We start from the raw sequence: 20,151 nt of genomic DNA on the forward strand, positions 1-20,151 counted from the left end.
GGTAAACAGCAAAGCATTACTTAAACTTCAGATTGCAGTACAAGATGATAAAAGGGTGCAATTTGAAGAGATGCATAAGCCTTAAAACCCTTTTATACAACGTGCTTTGGAGTTACCGAATTAAGTTGTCTGAGCTGAAGTGTAGAGAACACTCTCCGAAGATGAACTGTTTGATACTTGGGTATAAAGGATTTATATTCATCTTTGTTTACTTTTGTAGTATATGTTTGTGCTTTTCTTCCTTTGGCATCTTTTTCTTTGACCTTTCCTTTTATTAAATCAGGGCCTCTTGGCTCTCAATCGAGACATTTTCTTTCCTGTTCTTTTACTTCCTGATGAATTCATTAAAAAAATAATAATAATAACAACCCTCTAAGATTAATATTTATCATGGGGACTCACAGAGTCAAAGTCTATCATAGAATAATTCTAAGCTCCACCACAATTCATTTGTGCTGATGTTTGTTAAGGACTTAAGTTGTTTGTTTGTTTGTTTGTTGTTTTTATAGCTGAAGTGAATTTTGCAATAATCATAATATTTGAATAGAGCTTTATAGTGTGCAAAGTACTTTCACACACTCATATTTGAGCTTTAGCAACCCCAGAGCTAGACAATGCAGACACAATTGTGCCCTTTTACAAATGAGGAAAACTGGCTCAGAGATGAATATTTAAATCCAGGTCTTACAATGATACAGGTACGAATATATGAATGAAAAATACTGAGTTGCTTTTAACACTAGGAACTACTAAAATGGTGTTGTTTTTTTTTTCCTAAAATGGTGTGTTTTTTTAAGTAAATTCAAGAAAGTTCTAGATGACCTGAGGAGATGAATCCGTAGGGGATAATGGAAAGAGAGGGCTGTGTCCCTGATCATTGTGAGTGGAGATCATGGAGACAAAACCCTTTTAGTGTCTTCGTCAAAGAGGATGTGCACCTGGCTCCCATCTAGCATGAACTTTCATTTATTTTTCTCCACTTACTTAGACTGACAAGATTAATAAACATGCTGTTTCCTTCAGGGCAGAAACAAAAGTAACCATAAGCAAATATAAAACTTCTCAAAATGAATTGTCTTGGAATTAAAGGATGTTTTCTCAGAAAAGGTTATTGAATTTTGAGGTCGAGAGTCCTGATGACTTATTTTGAAACGTCTTTTTAAGTATAATAGAATCAATAAAAAATTAAAGCAGAGTTGGGAAGAGGCACAGAGATTATCCAGCCATGGAACCATTAAAATATGTGATCTGTAAAGGACCGTTGAAGGGTTCCGGATCCCCAGCTTGTGTGAGGTTGCTTTGTTCTCTGGCGTCCTCACCATCCTGGTCCAGCCTCTCGGTGTTTTCTGATTATAGGGGGCCTTCCAAAAATAATCCATTCCATGAAGACTATATGATTCCACTTATATGAGGTACCTAGAGTAGTCAAATTCATGGAGACAAAGTAGAAGGGAGTTCATGTTTAATGGGGACAGAGTTTTAGTTTGGGAAGATGAGAAAGTTCTGGAGATGGATGATGGTATTGGTTGTACAACAGTGTGAATACACCTAATGCCACTGAAGTGTATACTTTAAAAAATGGTGAAGATGGTCAATTTTGTGTTAATGTATGGTTTACCACAATTTAAAAAATAAAATAAAGAAAGAAAGCAGGAAAAAACAATCCATTCAATTTTTGGACATTTCTGTTGGAAAGTTTTAACTCCTTCTAGGATAAGCCCTGTTCAAGTTTTGCACTCTGGAGCCATGAAGAACAAATCTAGCCCTTTCCCTGGGATGAAGACATCCAGCTTGTTCCTTCCCAACAGTGTGTTCAAAGCTGATTAGCCCCAGTTCCTTTAATGGGTCACCCTATTTTGTTTTATTTTATACTTTATTTGAATCATTATCAAGGGGGCGCCTGGCTGGCTTGGTTAAGCGTCGGCCTTCAGCTCGGGTCGTGATCCCAGGGTTCTGGGATCGAGCCCCGCATCCAGCTCCCTGCTTGGCGGGGAGCCTGCTTCTCCTCTGCTTGCTGCTCTCCCTGCTTATGCTCTCTCTCTGCCAAATAAATAAATAAAATCTTAAAAAAGAGAAAAAAAGAATCATTATCGGGATAAGGACCATACATTGTGATTGGCAGATCAGTCTTTTAAATCTCTATTAACCTATTGGTTCTTATTCTGAATCTATTGCTCTCTCTTTCTTGCTTGCTCAATTTGTCTCCCTTTTAATTTATTTGTTGAAGAAAACTGGGTCATCTGTCCTCGAGAGTGTTGGTACTTGCATCCCCCTACTATACGGATTGACAGGTCCTCTGTCCTCTGTATTGCCTGTGACTCACTAATTGGATTGAGATACTTTATTTTATGAATGCTTGTAATCCAATTACATAATAATCCAATCCATTGTAGATCTTTGTTTAAGAGTGGAGGGGGTACTATTTTACACCCCCCTCCCAGTGTTTTATTTGGAAAACTGTACACATGCAGAAAGATTGAAAGAATAATAAAATGAACACCCATGTAAACTTTACATAGATTTGCCAACCTTTAACATTGTTAATACATGTACAGATACACAGTTTTTCCCCCAGCATCTTTTGAGCTTAAGTTATAGACATCATGACAGTTTACTCCAAAATATTTCAGCACATAATTGCCAAGAAAGAGGATATTCTCTCATATAAACACAATTGTGTTGACTGAAGAAATCTGTTCTATCCAGTTTATATATTGTCTACTATTCAGTGTGTATTTCCCTAATTATCCAAATAATGTCCTTAATAACTGTGGGTAAAGTTTTTTAAAGATGTATGTATGTATGTATGTATGTATGTATGTATTTGAGAGAGAGAGTGAGAGAAGGAGAGCAAGGGGGGATGGGGCAGACAGAGCCTTAAACCTACTCTGCACTGAGATCAGGACCTCAGCGAAAACCCAGGGTCGGATGCTTAACTGACTGCACCACCCAGCCGCCCCAGGGTAATTTTTTTAAAAACCCAGAATCCATATAAGAATCACAAATTGTATTTAGTTTTCGGGCCAGTTTAGTTGCCTAAATTGGTTCTGCCCTTTATTGGGTCTTATGTGTCATTGACATTTTTCGAAGAGTCCAGGCCAGTAGTTTTTCAGAATGTCCCTAAATTTGGATTTGCCTGATTGGTTCCTTATGGTTAGATTCAGGGTGAATAATTCTAGCAAGAATCCTGCATAGGCTGTGCTGAGTCCTTTAGTGCCACACTTGGGAGGCGCATAATGTTAGTTTGTCACATACTGGTGATAGGTTTGATCACTTGGGTAAGGAGCTCCATTGTAAAGGTACCTTTTCACCATTGTAATAGTAGTCTATAGGATAGTAGTGGTTGCTTTTACAGTAGTTTTAAAAACCTGCCATTGGTCATGGGAGAAATAGGATGGAAAAGATTATGAGCACATTAGTAAAGAGTTCTTCCCACTGATGGAAAGATAATTTTAAATGTTTATTTTTCTGAGAGGAGAGAAGTCGGGGGTGGGAGAGTAAGTACTGAAGGTGAGAAACGGGCTTTGGTGAAGACAGACCTGTGTTTGAATCCCAGTTCCATAGTTGAACTTGTACAACTTTAGAAAAGTTACCTCACTACTCAGATCCTTAATTCCCTCCCTAAAATAATAATAATAATAAACATTCCTGGCAGGATTGTTGAGATGATTAAATGAGATAGTGTAAAGTGCCTTCTTACCTAGCAGCTACACTAGGACCATCGATTCCATGGGAGATGAGGAGGAGTCATTTCCTGAGCAGGTTGCAGAGTTTAGACCTATCCATCATGGGTGTTAATTCTTGAGATTAGTTTGAAATATTCAGTCATGTTGATAAGTAAATGTGATCAACAGGTTAGGTGCTTTTGTGAAATTTCAAAGAAAGTGGTTAAGAATTAGGAGATGTTTGGTTTCATTTTCAGACCTCTTAAATATGATTTGTCTGTGGTGGACTTGGGTAGAATTGAATTCCATTTATTCAGACCTCTTTCTGACTACAGTCCATTTTAATCTATTACCAGGGATTATTTTTTGAAACAGTTTATATGAAGTCTGATTGAGAATAGTGAATCATAATAATTTTGTGACCCATTTACATGCATTACTGTAGAAGTTTCATTTCTTACAAGTGACAATTTTTTAAAGTTAATTAGACTCGGCTATAGTGAGGTTAGCAAAAAAGTGCTTTGAATTATCAATAATTCAGCAGGGCAGACATTTCTGTATAATGCAGTGGTTTTATAGAGTATTGTGAGATAGTTATCCCTAAAATAAATGGTTGTGAGCATACATCAGCCTGGTGGGGTTCACTTGAATGTAGCGTGAAGTGATAGCATCTATGCTTTCTATTATTGGGCAGAGTGTGGGACATCAGTCTTTCTGGCCATGAACTACTAGCAACCTTTGTCCTTTGTGTTACCTTTAGTTAAAAACGAAAAATGAGCACGAGTGCTGGCTGATGGCCATGTCTTTCTTACAGCTAAAAATTCATCGGGGAAAGAAAAATGGGATTGCAGATTTGGATTTGTTTCATTGCATGAATGATATGTGACATTTTGTAAATTATTTATCACCGCAAGGATGGCAGCAATGGCTTGAGCATTGTTATACCAAATGAAAGCAGGAATCCCATTAGTACAAGGACTGGGTTTTAGCTGGAATCTATCAGGGGAATGTTGTCACTTTAAAACCAGATTGTTCTTTTAATTGCTCTTTAAAGGAACAGAAGTGTTCCCAAGGTATACAGTTGAGCAGTTGCAAGTAATAACTATGGATCCATAATTATGCAGTGCTGATTATCTGGCATTTAAAAAATTGTGGCTGGAGTCAGTGACCAATTTGTTGTAGCTTGTCTATTTGGATTTTTCTAGTACAAAGTGTTTTATACTCTGCTTTTTAACTGGGGCTACAAAAACACATTTGCATAGCTACTTCAGAAAGTAAAGCCTGTGCATATTAAAAGAACAAATTAAACTGAAAATAAGGGCAAGATAATGAACACCCACACTGTAGGACGAAATTAACAATCATATTGAACAATTTTGCAAATCCTCAGTCATAAGACGAATTCTGGTTTTTGATGACATGTTTTCACAGGGAACTGACATTTGTTGGAATCATTATAACCATTTGAAATAGTGTCTTAGAGATGAGAGTTTTTTCTTCTAACTAGCATATGTTTCTTCCATTTATTCAGTTAACATATATTTTGAGTGCCTACTGTGTATCGGGCAATGTATTAATTAGGCATTTGGGATACAGTAGCTGAACAAATGAGGTTTATTCTATGCTGCTGTATATTTTAAAAGTTAGACCTTGCAAAATCTCATTTTTAATTTACATTAAAAAACATGTATGATTATGCTAACTTTTCTTACCCTGAATTTTTGATTCATGAGATTCAAATATAAATACGTTATAGTTACATTCAGATGGCTAGAGACAACATGTGTGAAGGCTTGGAATATGCAATAAAATTTTAATTTTCATACAGTTTTGGCTGTTCAGAATAAATGTGACCAGATCTGTAGGCACAGTCAACTATTTATATGAATGGGAATATTAGCATTGCTGGTAGCCATAAATAACATTGGAGACATTGAGAGGTATGCAGACTTAATACGTTGTTAAAAGCAATTACCTCAGTGAGAGCTAAAGAGTACTAGGGGGGTTAGACAAATGTTTCATTGTTTCTTTTATTAAAGTGGGAATGTCAGAGATTGAGAGTTTACCTCCTTTGTGTGGCATGGTGTCGTTTACTTTTGAAGACCGTCTTTTGAGTTTCCCAAGTGATCCTACAGAATTTTAAAATTCTTGCTTAGTTCTCACTCTGTTATTATGTCACCGATATTTTAGGTCAAAAATTTAATAGATGAGTAATAGTAACCTGCACTAAAACATTTGATAAAATTGAGTTAAAACAATCTGAAATAACAATTAGAAGATATTCATAAATTATAATACTGAATAGATGAGTCCATTTATTATAGGCCTATAAATTAGGGGAACGATTGAGATTTTGAATGAATCTTTTTTTTAAAGTAATCTCTATACCCAATACAGGACTCGAACTCATGACCCTGAGATCAAGAGTCGCATGCTCTACCGACTCAGCCAGCCAGGTGCCCCCAAAAGAATCTTTAATAATGTTCATTTTAGGAAAGTTATATAATCTATAAATGTCTTAAGATTTCATTGGTTTAATAAAAACTACTTCTGAATCTTAAATGCATTATTCAGATAATAATTTAGCATCAAATAATTAAAGAGATTTTTTATTAGAAAATGTTGATTGGAATACCTTACTCAGCAGTTTTTCTGTTGTTAAAGAAATCTTTAAAAAAAAAAAAAAAGAAATATGTAAGAAGTTTTGACTTTAATGTTTCGTTGTTAATTTTGAAATGGAAAACTGACTATTTTTTTTTTTCATTTTAATTTTATCATAGCCCCGTGCTGATCCCATTCCTATATGTAGCTTCTGCTTGGGGACTAAAGAATCAAATCGTGAAAAGAAACCAGAAGAACTCCTCTCTTGTGCAGACTGTGGTAGTAGTGGTAAGTTGGTACAGTTTTGTGTGTGTGTGTGTGTGTGTGTGTGTGTGTGTACAGTGTCTCCTCCATAGCTATATGTTATTCATGTCTTTATCAAAACTGCATTTGTTTTTTAAAGCGATTTTGTGGTTATAACATAGTTTTTAAATTTAAAAAGTGCAGGTCGAGGGGGAAAAAAGTGTATTAGCACTGACAAAGATATTACGTGTATATTAATATTTATAATTAAGCTTTGATTTCATACATATGGAGTATTTTACATTGCAGGTAAATCCAGTGTAAAGAATTCTAAGTTTTCAAGCTGAATACAACTAGAATCACTTGTTTTCTGTAACTCCCAGTCTCAATTAAGAGATGCCGGAGTTGGAAGATACGGTGTTTCGGGGCGTGACACCTGCTGGTGAAATGTAGTATTACAACCCAGCTCTCTGTGACTCTAAATGAAGGGGGCAGTGTTCTGGAAACTGCAGTGACAGAATCAAGAAATCATCAGGCATGAAAAAAATTCAAATTGCCTAGAATAAGATAGGAAAAAGTGGTCAAATAGAAGGTAATGTTGAAATCAAGGAATTGCTGGCTGGGGACCCTGGATTGACTGTTGGTAATCGCAATATTTAAAATGCTGTCAAGGTGCTGGCACCTCTGCCTTTTTCTCAGTCTAAGATTTTAAGACCTTACCTTTAAAATGGAAAAAAGAAGTCAAATTGTGCTTACATTAAAAGAATTTGTCTTACCAAGCTGGTCTTCCTTCTTGCTAATCATGTGATAGTTGCCTAGGTTTTATAGACATAGGTTTTTGTTTTTGTTTTTGTTTAATTTTTATTTGAGAGAGAGAGAGAGAGAGAGAACGTGAGCAGGGGGAGGGGCAGAGGGAGAGGGAGAAGCAGACTCGACACTGAGCTGGGAGCCTGACATGGGGCTCGTCCAGGACCCTGGGATCATGACCTGAGCCGAAGCTGAGACTCGGGTGCTTAACCATCTGACGCACTCAAGCACCCCTATATATAGTTTTATATATAGTTATATATGTATACACATCCACACACAGTCAACAGATTGAGTGGTAGTTAATTGGATTTTTAAAAAATAATCTCTTTGTGTTAATCTTTAAATTTTCTTCTCTCAGCCTACTGAAACGTTTTTCCTCCCGAAGTGTTATTTTCACATTCACAACCAAGTATTTCTCTGATTATGGTTATCTTTAAAAACAACAACAAACCGCAAAATACCATAGCATACCGTCATTTAGGAAGTCAGTATAGTAAGTGGTTAACAAAAACTCAAGAGCGAGTCATAGCCCGGTTCTTCTACCTTGAGTTAGTTACTTAACTATTTTGTGCCTTGATTTCCACACTAGAAAAATTAGATAATGGTAGCACCTACCTCTTGGATTTTGTGGGAGTTCAATGAGAGAACACCAGTAAATAGCCTAGCACAGGGTCTACAACAACTAGGGTAAGTGTGCTATAAATGTCAGCCATTGTCATTATTTGGCATGTTTGATATTGTCCTCGATTGCTGCAAGTAATTTCAAATCTTAACATCATTTTTGACAGCTGCTTGATGGTTGGATAGAGGAAATGTTTCATTTACTGAGGAATGACAGTGTTGTGTAATGATTCTTCGTCCTCCTATAAAGGTTTAACTGGATAAGCTTTATGTGGTTCTGCCGCTCTCAGGACCTGACTGGGAGGGGAGCCTTGGAAATAAGACATTTCAAACTCTGCCTGAGAAATGCATTCTGACAGTCTTTTTGATGGGCTTTACGGATTCATTAAAATTCTTTACCTGCCCATGGTATCATGGATAGTGACAAAAGGGCATGGAAACATTATCTGTATGTTCAGTTTAATAAATTTCAACCCTGCAATCTCCCCGTTTTATCCTGCTGAGGTAGTCCTTCACTCATCAGTTCTGACTCTGAAGTTATCTTTTGGGTTTTCTCACGAGGCTCACTCTGAATGAATTATTCTTTTGTTTAACTGCCTGATCAATTTAGTGGTGTGCATTTGTCTGGGGTTTACCCTTTGTGACTTTTAAGGTGGTACTTTAAAAACTACCTTCACTGTTTTATTTTTTTGAGTACCTATTTGTCTGGGTGCCGAGACAGATTAAAAATGCACTTAAATGTGGGAAGAAAAGTTCCCTTCATATATTTCCTTACCTCTGCTGATACACTTAACTTGAGCTGATGAGAAATTTGAGATCATTATCTACTAGATCGTAACTTCAAGGCCTCCTTCACAAGGTATAAAGGTGTAATTCTAAACAGGTACATCTTAGATTTTCTGATGTAATCAATCTCCCTTCATGTTTCCCAGACTGAAAACCTGCCAAAGGAGAAGTTTGATCTCCTTTGTACTTTGAGGTCATCAAAATTTTTTTCCCCTAAAGTTTCTTACTTTACCAGGGTATGTAGGTGTAATGTTAGGTTTTCTCTTTTAACAAATGGAGAAGAATGGACTAAGGATACTGTCTTGGAAGGCTCATATAGCTAGAGTCATTCCGTGAGCCAGTTCTCCCCTACCCCCTCCTTTCAATTAGAAAAAGCCAGAGGCTTTGGAGTCAAGGTATGGGTCATGGCCGCAATTCAAGCCCTGGGGGCATGATATCCCTTAGTTTAGGATAGAGGATGGCTGAGAGAGCTTCTCTAGACTCCACCATGGGATCTGGCTCAGTGTTGAGGTTCACTTAATGTTTCTTTGAATGTACTGTGCCAATCTGGATTTAGCTACTTTAGTCAAGGGAAAAAAAACATTGTTCCTACCTCAGGGAGATGCACTGTAGACATTTAGTTCATCTGGTAGATCAGATGAGTAGACTTTGTTATGTGCTACTCTTTAAATAGATGAATCAAAATCAAATATAGTTGTTCTTTGGAGAGCTGGGGGTGGGTGGCGTTCTTGTAGTTACAATGTTCTTTTGTGACACTTGATAATTAGAGGGGAAAAGTAATAAAATAAGCTGGCATGGCTCAACAGCACCCTCTAATAATGGTGGAAGCCCCATTGTCATGGTCTGGTCCAGTCTAGTTTCTCAAGTGGGAGTTAACAGAGTGGGTGGTACCCCTAGTTGGCCTATGGAAATGGCCACTGTCTCACCCTCAGAAGAGTCCATTGGTTCTAGGATTGAATCGAAACTGTAATGATCAAAGGACTCCCTGATGTAAAATGTTCATGTGAAAAAAATACCCATAGCAGTATAAAACCAGAAATAGGAAATATAGATGGCAGCCCATAAGGAGGATCATTCTTCAATGTGTTTCCCATATGTGCCTGTTGGTTTGTAGTCGCCTGTGTCTGAAGTACCATTTGTATGATGTCACACTTAAACTCTGCTTAGATTTCATAGATGTGAGTAATAAATGTTTCCTTCTCCTTACATCATAAAGTAAGCCAATTAGAAGTGTCTCTATTTTTAAGGTGGCTCAGTGCTGCAAATGGGCAGTATTTTCTTTAACTATGTTTTTCCTGCTGCAAGTTCCTTTGAAAAAATAATTCAAGTTTGCAGTAGTAAAAATATGAGGTGAGGGGCAGGGTGCACGGAGCCTCAAATATGGTTTTCCAGGTTTCTGCTTGCCGGCTGTGTAACTGCAGTTTTCATTTATCTGTAAAATGTGGAGGCTGACGTCTACAACCCAGCATCCACAGGGCTGTTGTGAGCATCCAGTGAGATCACCATGTGAAGATTGTCAATAACTATGAAACATTACACAGATGTGAAGGATTATTCATTCTAACCACTAATACGAATGCGGGAATCATCAGATACTCATATTCAGGTCTTTGGAAATGTTGGGCCTAGGAAGTGATTTTACTTGACTTTCATGGATCAGCCTACTTTGAAATTAACACAGTTATATTCTCTTTGCCTCATTAAGACCAAATTATCTTTAATTAGCTTCACATAAGTATTAGATATTATACCAAATGAAATTTTGTGTCTACTGCTCAGATTGCTGGGTGGTTAAATCTTACTTACAGATGAGTTGTGTGCATGTGTGTTTTCAAATTAGCAAATCTAAGATAAGTGTACAGTTCAAAATTACAGCATCAGTCTAAGTGGAAGCTCATTGAAACGGCGGCAGAGAGAGGCTGCTGTGAATAGAGCTGGGAAGGCGAGGAAAACACCTTTGTATGGCAGAGGGAATGGGAGCTGTGGTGCCAAATACCAATCTGCCCTCAGGATGCCTGAAGTCTCTGCTGGGTTTGTCTTCATATGTGTGTCAACCATGAACAAAACTGGCCTGCCTTCTGCTCCCAGGATCAGCTGGTGGGTGCGGCATGCAGTTAAATAGGTATATTTAAACAACACTAGTTTGTTACGGTCACTGTGAGACTAGTTGGTTGGCTAGTTATCCAGCTTCACACTGAGTAGACGAGGATTGAATGATTGGGTTGGGAGGGAGACCCTTGACTAGAGAGAAACCTAAGGATGGAATCTGAAGAGGAATACATAGGTTGGGGAAGGAAGGGTTGGTAAGCCCCATCTTCCACAAGCCCGCAGCTGGACTGACCATCCAAGTGGAGAAACAGGAAGCAGAAACCTTGCGCCTGGCCTTTTATTTCACTGAAATTGTGTGGGGCAGGATTACCAGGGACGTGCATGTAGCAAAATCTAAAGGTCACTTTTCAGTCTGCATCAGACTCTACTGGACATCTTTCAGTTCACACCCGGTAGTCCTCAGCCTATGTGGCCTGTTGAAAATCTTTTTCCTTAACCGTTCGTTTCCTTTGGCCTCTATGATACCATATTTTCTGTGTGTTCTGTCACCACTTCCTTTCACACAGTTTTTGTTTGCTCCTTTGTCTCTCTCCATCCCCTACATGTTTCTTCAGGCTTCTGTCCTTAGCCCTGTGTTTCTTACTTTGCCTCATAGCTTCCGCTGAGCTCCAGATCCTTAGATATAAATGCCTTCAGAGTATCACCACTTGGACGCCCCCATAGGCTTCTCAGAGTTAAGTATCCAAAACAGCCTGTCAACCTTGCAGTGCCCCCACCGCCCCAAAACAACAAACACCGCAGGAACCGTGGAAATCTCAGCAAACTAACCTCTTTCTTCTCCTTAGGGATTTCCCATTTCAGCAAATGGCACCCCACTGGCCACTCATTTCCACAAGCCATCCTGTCCTGTTCTCTCACATTAAGGAATCACCAAAAATATATTGATTATATGTCCTAATCTAAATCCCACATCCTCGATATATCCACACATTCCCACCAAAACCACTCAAATCTGCTATTATAATAACCTAAATCAAATCTTGACCCTCCTTCCCCTCATCCATTTTCCATGCTGCAGGCTAAGTGAATTTTTAAACTTCAAAATCTATTCACAGATTTATTTTAGTGGCTACCAAATAACCCTTAGGAAAAATTCAAATTCTTTAATATAGCCCCCAAACCCTCTTCTGGTTGGGCCCCTGTTAACACCACTACCCGCCCCTCCCAATATTGTGCACACTGGTTAAATTGCACCTTTCCTCCCTAAGTGTGCCATGTCCCCCTCTCCCTCAGCATACCCTAGCTTCTACCACCTTTTCCCATCTAATGCCAGTCATCCGTTGGGTTTCTTCTTTAGGAAGCCCTTCCTCTAACCTCCTGCTAGATTCATCCATTTCTCTGAACCACCCTTTCTCACACGTTAATTCTAATTTTTAATGTGTCTCTTTCCTGCTAGACTATAAAATCTGAAATGTTTGTCCTTTCCCTTACCGTATCTCAGATGGACAGATGGTTGGTCAGACAGCCGGTCTGAGAGACCCAGTGTCAGAGTGTTTAGTAGTTTTCCATTGCTCGTATAACAAATTACCATAAAGTTGTTGACAGAACTCATTTCCTTGTGTTTGTAGGACCAAGACCCCCATTTTCTTTCTTTCTCTTTCTTTTCTTTTTTCTTCTCTCTTTTCTTCTTTCCTTCCTTCCTTCCCTTTTTTTTTAAACAAATACTTGTATATATATTTCAGAAAGTCATCTCTTTGTAAAGATGGCAAATTATTTTCCAAGATAATGTTTCCTGACATTTAAAAAAAACCCACACAAGATAGATAAAATGGGATCTAATCCAATAGAGGTAAATAAAAAATGTCCAAAGAATTTAGCTCTCTGCTCCTCAGGAACCCAGTCTGGATTTCTGCCCTGATTCCGCTATAAATGTGCTTTCTCAACTCAGGATCAATCACCAGAGACTCTCTATATCATCTCCCCCCATACATTTGGGAAGCTCTTTCACCATGAAGCTAATTTGAATATTATGTTTCTGTGTATATATATTTAAAATTTTAATTCCATATAGTTAACATACAGTGTTTCAGGTGTACAATATAGTGAGTCAACAATTCTATTACTCAGTGCTCTATCAAGATAAGTGTACTCTTAATCCCCTTCACCTATTTCACCCATCGCCCACCCACCTCCCCTCTGGTAACTATCTGTTTGTTCTCTATATAGTTCAGAGTCTATTTTTTGGCTTGTCTGTCGTTTTCTTTTTTTTTCTTTGTTTCTTAAATTCCACATATGAATGAAAGCATATGGTATTTGTCTTTCGCTGACTGACTTATTTCACTTAGCATTGTACTCTCTAAATCCATCCATGTCATTGCAAATGGCAAGATTTCATTCTTTTTTATGGCCGAATAATACTCCACTACACACACAGACACACACACACACACACACACACATCTTTATCCATTCATCTAATGGACACTTGGGCTGCTTCTGTAATTTGGCTATTATAAATAATGCTGCTATAAACACCAGGGTGCATATATCCTTTTGAATTAGTGTTTTTGATTCTTTGGGTAAATACCCAGTAGTGCAATTACTGGATCATATGGTAATTCTATTTTTAATTTTTTGAGGAACCTCCATACTGTTTCCCACAGTGGCTGCACCAGTTTGCCTTCCCACCAACAGTGCACAGGATTCCTTTTTCTCCACATCTTCACCAACACTTGTTTCTTGTGTTTTTTATTTTAGTCATTAGGACAGGTGTGAAGTGGTATCTCATTGTAGTTTTGATTTGCATTTCCCTGAAAAGTGATAAGCATCTTTTCATGTATCTGCTGGCCATCTGTATGTCGTCTTTGGAGAAATGTCTGTTCATGTCTTCTGCCCATTTTTTAATTGGATTATTTGTTTTTTGGGTGTTTTGTAAGTTTTTTATATGTTTTGGATACTAACCCTTTATCTGGTGTGTCGTTTGCAAATATCTTCTCCCTTTCAGTAGCTTGTCTTTTAGTTCTGTTGATCGTTTTCTTCGCTGTGCAGAAGCTTTTTATTTTCATTTAGTCCCAGTGGTTTAATTTTGCTTTTATTTCCCTTGCCTCAGGAGACATATCTAGAAAAAAAAGTTGCTACAGCGAGTGTCAGAGAAGGTACTGCCTGGGCTTTCTTCTAGGATTTGTATGGCTTCAGGCCTCACATTTAGGTCTTTAATCCATTTTGAGTTTATTTTTGTCAGTGGTGTAAGAAAGTGAATCAGCTTCATTCTTTTGCATGGAGCTGTCCAGTTTTCCCAGCACCATTTGTTGAAGAGACTGTCTTTTTCCCATTGCATATTGTTGCCTCCTTTGTCAGCGATTAATTGACCATATAATTGTGGGTTTGTTTCTGAGCTTTTTATTCTCTTCCATTGATCTATGTGTCTATTTTTGTGCCAGTATCATAATGTTTTGATTACTGCAGCTTTGTAGTATAACTTGAAATCTGGAATTGTGATACTTCCAGGTTTGTTTTTTCTTTTACAAGATTGCTTTGGCCATTCGGGATCTTTTGTGGTTCCACACAGATTTTAGGATTATTTGTTCTAGTTCTAGAAAAAATGCTATTGGTATTTTGATAGGAATTGCATTAAATCTGTAGATTGCTTTGGGTAATATGGACATTTTAACAATATTTGTTCTTCAACCCATTAGCATGGAATGTCTTTCCATTTCTTTGCATTGTCTTGAATTTCTTTCATCGATGTTTTATAGTTTTCAGAGTATAGGTCTTTCACCTCCTTGGTTAAGTTTATTTTGGGTTCAGTTGTAAATGGGATTGTTTTCTTAATTTCTCTTTCTGCTGCTTCATTATTGGTGTATAGAAATGCAAGAGATTTCTGTAGATTGATTTTTGTATCCTGTGACTTTACTGAATTCATTTATTAGTGCTAATAGTTTTATGGTGGAGCCTTTGGGTTTTCTTTATAGACTATCATGTCATCTACAGATAGTGAAACTTTTACTTTTTCCTTACCAGTTTGGATGCCTTTTATTCCTTTTTCTTGTCTGATTGCTGTGGCTAGGACTTCCAGTACTCTGTTGAATAAAAGTGGTGAGAGTGGACATTCTTGTCTTATTCTTGACCTTAAGGGTAAAGTTCTCAGTTTTTGTTTTTGTTTAAGATTTTATTTATTTTTTAAGTAAACTCTCTCCCCAACATGGGGCTCAAACTCATGACCCTATGTCTAAGAGTCACACGCTTCACTGACTGAGCCAGTGAGGTACCCCGAAAACTCCACTGAGTATGATGTTAGCTGTGCCAAGACCTCATTTTCTTGCTGGCTATTAGGTGAATGACATTCCCTGCTTCTAAAGGCCATTCATATTTCTTGGCTTCTGGTCTCTCCTTCTTTCTTCCATCTTCAAAGCTAGCAAAGCTGGGTGGAGTCTTTCATATCCTCCCTTTTTCATCTCATTTTACTAACCCATCTGGAAAAGATCTCTGCTTTTAAGTACTCATGATTAGATTGGCCCTACCCAGATAACCCAGGATAATTTCCTTGTCTTAAGACCTGTACCCTTAGTCATACCTGCAAAGTCCCGTTTACCGTGTCAGGTAATACAGGTACAGGTTACAGGGATTACGGCGTAGACATCTTTGGGGGGCATTATTCTGTCTACTCCAGAACCCATGTTTTTTTTCTCCCACAGTACTTCCTCCAAAAATTATTTTTACTGGTTTGTGGTTTCATTGGTACTTGTTTAATTATAAACAGTATTCCTTTGGTTTTGCTAGATAAAACTACTGTAAGTAACTAGTGCTTCATATGTGTTTGTAATAAGAATGAATGAGTGAATAAATACATACTGTGCTCTCAGATCTGATAAACTGCACATTACAAAAGTAAAACAAACTCCAGAAAGACAAACCACCATGAATTGTGTCAGCAGAGAGATCCTACATTGTAGAGGGAATTGTTGAGTTTATGGAATAGTTAAACAGGAGGTAAGGAGTTTCATTATCACTAGCATTTTTGTCCTTTATCTAATTACTGTAATTGTGTAGTGGTATATGAAGACTCAGTTACAGTCTTTTGTGTTAATTTAAAGTGTCCGTGAGAAAATAAAATGGAAATGTTTCTTCATCCCTCAGCATCCTTTACAGAGTCATAAAAATTTAGAGCTGGAAGGGATCTATGGCCAATTCTCTTGAGCTAAATAAAGGTAAGATTGCTGCCTAAAGGAAAGATTGGCTGAAGATTTTAGAATTTGACAGGGTAGCTTAAATTGTAGTTTTGAGATATAATATTGCTTAAAGTGAGAGAAAGCAATAAGAGGAAGAATATTCCTTGCTCTTGATTGGCAGTGGCTGAAATACATTAATTTTCAAAATGTGTAATTATTAAAAAGTATTTTCCATAGGATCTCTGTGAGAATAAATAATAAACTATAATAAGATGTGAATTACCTTAGTTACTGAATATTAAACTACAAAGTACAAAAACAGATTTAAATGGAGAGAAAAATCTAGTGCATGAAATTGAGGTCATATGTGCTAGTGATGTATGACTTACAGGAAGTAAAAAAAGGGGGAAAAAGAGAAGTAAATGGTACACTTTTAAGCTGATGGGACCTATTTTAAGGGTGGAATTTAAATTGCTGTTCTTTAAAACTTGAGTTCTTACCCTCCCCCAACTATATAAGGGGGGGGAACCCTGATCAAAGTAAATCTCTCCCCTCCCGCCTTCAGAGTATACTTCTTAAAGTGGACCAGCAAGCTGTCTTTGTTTGCTGTTTCCGAGCAGAAAGACGTGATTGATACCATTTTTATATATTTCAACTTCCTCCCCCTGTACTAATTTGAATGAGAGGAGCCTTTATAAAAGAATGGTGTCATAGGTTAAATGCATCTGCCTGGGTGTCTCTGCAGCCTGAGGTTGTAATCCTATGACAACATTTTATTTGCTCAACATCTTAAATACAGATGTTTGGATTTTTTTTAAACTCAGGAATAGTGTGCTTTTATTAACGGTATTGATGATTGATTTTGAATGTTTTTACTTCAAAAAGCCAAATCTCCTAGTGGGTGGAATTTTACGAAGCACCTGTTAAGCTTTAGGGAGGAGGACCTTTTTGGCAGCAACCCAAAATACATATTTAAACAATGAGCCTGCCAAAGTCAGGAAATTATAAAACAGTTTTGAAATTGCAGAATCTGCCTTTTTTATTCCCCTCAGGTTTCTTTTGCAGCTTAGTTATAAGTTCTTTCATGTGGGATTTACTAATGTTTAAGACCAGATTTAGAAAAATAAAATCAAGCTTAGAGATCTCAGGTTTGTGTGATAAAAGACCATCACATTTTAAACTGAACTGTCTTCCAAAAAGTGTAGGCTCATACTCCCGAAGCCTTTTGGAGAAATCTATGACTCTGTGTAGTCTGGGTGGCTTCCTTGAGTGGTGTTGCCCCTTGGGGTCTCCACTTTTCCTCTGTGATGTGAGCGAAGCTAGATGAAAAGTGTGCCCGAAACAGTGTGAAAAAACTGGACACTCAGGAAAATGGGGGAAGCCTGCAGGGGTGTTGCTTCTTGGCATATTCCATTTGACCTGGATCTTCCAACTTCTTAACTCTCAAATTCATAATTTCTGCTTCTACTTCCAAAATTTAAATGCAGGACCCAGAGGCAAGATGGCAACAGTATCTTCTTTGTATGTCCCAGCAATGGGATATTCTCTGTATAATATTTTTTTTTGCATTTGTAATTGTATTTTTAAGCAGCCCGTTTTTTTTATTTAGCTGTCATTTTAAGTTCTGTGATTTTGAACTTCATACTTTCCTCCTAGTCCAGCAAACCGGCAAACTTTGTGTAAATGGTGGTTGATGAGGAGGGCCAGGGCAGGAAGGAGATGAACCGAAGGCACAGGAATGAGAACGTGATTGGAGCATACGTTGTCTTCAAGTTCTCCGAGACTTGTGATGGGAACTGGTATAAATTTCCCAAATTTCTCTTAGGGAAACATTTGTATAGTCACTCAGTTACGTACAGGGGGGATAAAAAGGGCAGAAAGGGAAGCGTAATTCAGATTCTCTGATGTTGTTGTATTTTCCAGTTCTTTAGGTCTTTAACTGACATTATCACTCTCTGTTAAATATGAAGGAATGAGAGTTGAAAAAATCTAAAGCCGCATTCCCATAAAGCAATTTGCTTTTTATTCTTCTAGGACACCCATCCTGTTTGAAATTTTGTCCTGAATTAACAACAAACGTAAAGGCCTTAAGGTGGCAGTGCATCGAATGCAAGACATGCAGTGCATGTAGAATCCAAGGCAAAAATGCAGTAAGTATGGCTCTCAGTAGTCTATCTGCAACTAAATTGTGAGTTTTCGGTGTTAAGGTTTTTCATTTTTGTAGACTGTTGCTATTTTGTTTTAAAGATTTAAACACAATGTGATGTCAGATTTCAGCAGGGATCGTACTACCCCTTCATTATTTTTGATTATTGTTCGTTGGATAAGAATTTGTGGCCTTTTACAGCTGATTTCAGTCTCAATTACTCTCTAATATGTTATCTTACAGGATAATATGCTTTTTTGTGACTCCTGTGATAGAGGATTCCATATGGAGTGCTGTGACCCCCCACTTTCCAGAATGCCAAAAGGTGAACTTTTAAACCATAGTAAAAATGTGTTTTATTATGTACTCATTAGCCTTGTCCAGCCCAGAGGTATACAGGTTCCGTAAGCATTTATTCATCCCTCCCACCCTCCTTGTTCTTGTGGGTTTGGCACAGGTTGTGGACAGAGGAGTATAAAAGCATTTAGTTTGCGGGCAATGTATATAATAAAGACTCTAATTCAGACACAGGGATAAAGAAGAGCATTCCTCTCCCAAAACCATTCCCTTATTAGAATAAATTTAGATTAGGTATGTCAGAAGTTTAGAACATTCTCCATATTATTCAGTACTGTGTTCAGAGGTGAGAAATTACCTATTTTCCATAATGGTTGTAATGATGTCTCCAAAGTCCTACGACAGGAGCCATCCCACGTTTCTTGGCCATTAGTCGATAATGTAAACATGGGCATCTGAACTCTTTTATCTGGATATATCCATATGGCATATGGATTTTTGTCTCTATTTGTTGTGTAAGTAAGCCTAGCTCAGCCTCCTTCTCCTCATTTTATAATATATTAAGCATTAGAAATTATTACCTCTTTATAAAATTTATTCATTTTTTTATTGTGAAAGATTTAGTAAATACAGATTGACAAGAAGGAATAAGAAAATCAGAAATTCCTTCCCAGCTCCCTACACACTTTTTTAAAAAAAAGAAATGGAACATTCTATACATGTTTTTGTAATCTTACGTCTTTTCCATCTTTATAAGATTCTAACGTCCCCACATCACAAATGTTCTCCTAAACACAGTTTTTAATGAGTGCATAGAACTCTATAGTATAGAGCAGGCGTTACACACCCGGTGACTGGGGGCCGCAGTTAGGCTTTGTTGGGAACAACATACATCCATTTTAGGACTCCTTTAAATGCATTGCAGGCGAGCTGGCACAGTATTTTTAAAATTTTGAATTTGCGTCTTTTAGGTGGAGTATGCATGTTCCAACTTGCCCCAATCTCACTCCTCCCTCTTGTCTTGAATTCCAGCTTGCTTCAGTCACATGCATTATCCCTGGGTGGCTCCTGAGCATATTTGATTGTGCAACCCCATGTATAAACAAACCATAACTTACTTAACCAATCCCCTATGGTGGACATTACAAATGTTTCAATTTTTTCCATCCACAATTATTTCCTTAAGATAAATTCCTAGGGGAGGAATTGCTGGATCAAAGGCTATGTACATGAAATGTTGTATCAGTTTTCAGACCGACCACCAGTGTGTGAGAATACCTGTTTTCCTGTATTATGACCAACACTCACCATTACTATATGTCATTAAGTCCAAGACACAGTTTAAAAAAAAAAAAATCGGATGCTTTTTGTAGGCAATAGTGTCTCAGACTCAATGAAATACAGTGCTATTATTTAAAATTTTTACCAATTTGATAATAGAAAAAAGATGTCTGGTAATTTTTTTCTTTAAGCAGTGAGATTGAAAGCATTTTGTGTTTGATTATTGGCTGTTTGTATATCATCTTTGTAAAATGCTTGTTTTTACGCATTAATCATTTTTCTCTTGGTGTTTTCACCTTTTTCTTACTGATTTGTAGAAGCTCTTTATATTTTTATGTAGTCCAATCCATGAATCTTTGTCTTTATGGCTTCAGTCTTAAATGTCAGTCGTGCTAAAATTAAATATCCACGTATTTTTCCTGATACTTGTAACATTTAATTTTGTCATAATATTCATCTGCCTAGAATTTATTTTTATAAAGGA

At 37.4% G+C, this 20,151-nt stretch overlaps 1 protein-coding gene across 5 annotated transcripts in view; it reads left to right on the forward strand.

Annotated features, from left to right (window-relative positions):
• The window catches only part of KAT6B (lysine acetyltransferase 6B), a 180,886-nt gene that overhangs the window by 109,514 nt on the left and 51,221 nt on the right, over positions 1–20,151 (forward strand). For all 5 annotated transcript variants that reach the window (XM_032423824.1, XM_032423823.1, XM_032423822.1 and 2 more), the window contains exons 4-6: positions 6,446–6,554; positions 17,978–18,093; positions 18,333–18,414. In XM_032423824.1, the coding sequence (XP_032279715.1) occupies positions 6,446–6,554; positions 17,978–18,093; positions 18,333–18,414 (307 nt within the window). The remainder of the gene's footprint in view (positions 1–6,445; positions 6,555–17,977; positions 18,094–18,332; positions 18,415–20,151) is intronic.

Source organism: Phoca vitulina, unplaced genomic scaffold (assembly GCF_004348235.1).
Source record: "Phoca vitulina isolate PV1807 unplaced genomic scaffold, GSC_HSeal_1.0 scaffold29, whole genome shotgun sequence".
Lineage (NCBI taxonomy): Eukaryota > Metazoa > Chordata > Mammalia > Carnivora > Phocidae > Phoca > Phoca vitulina.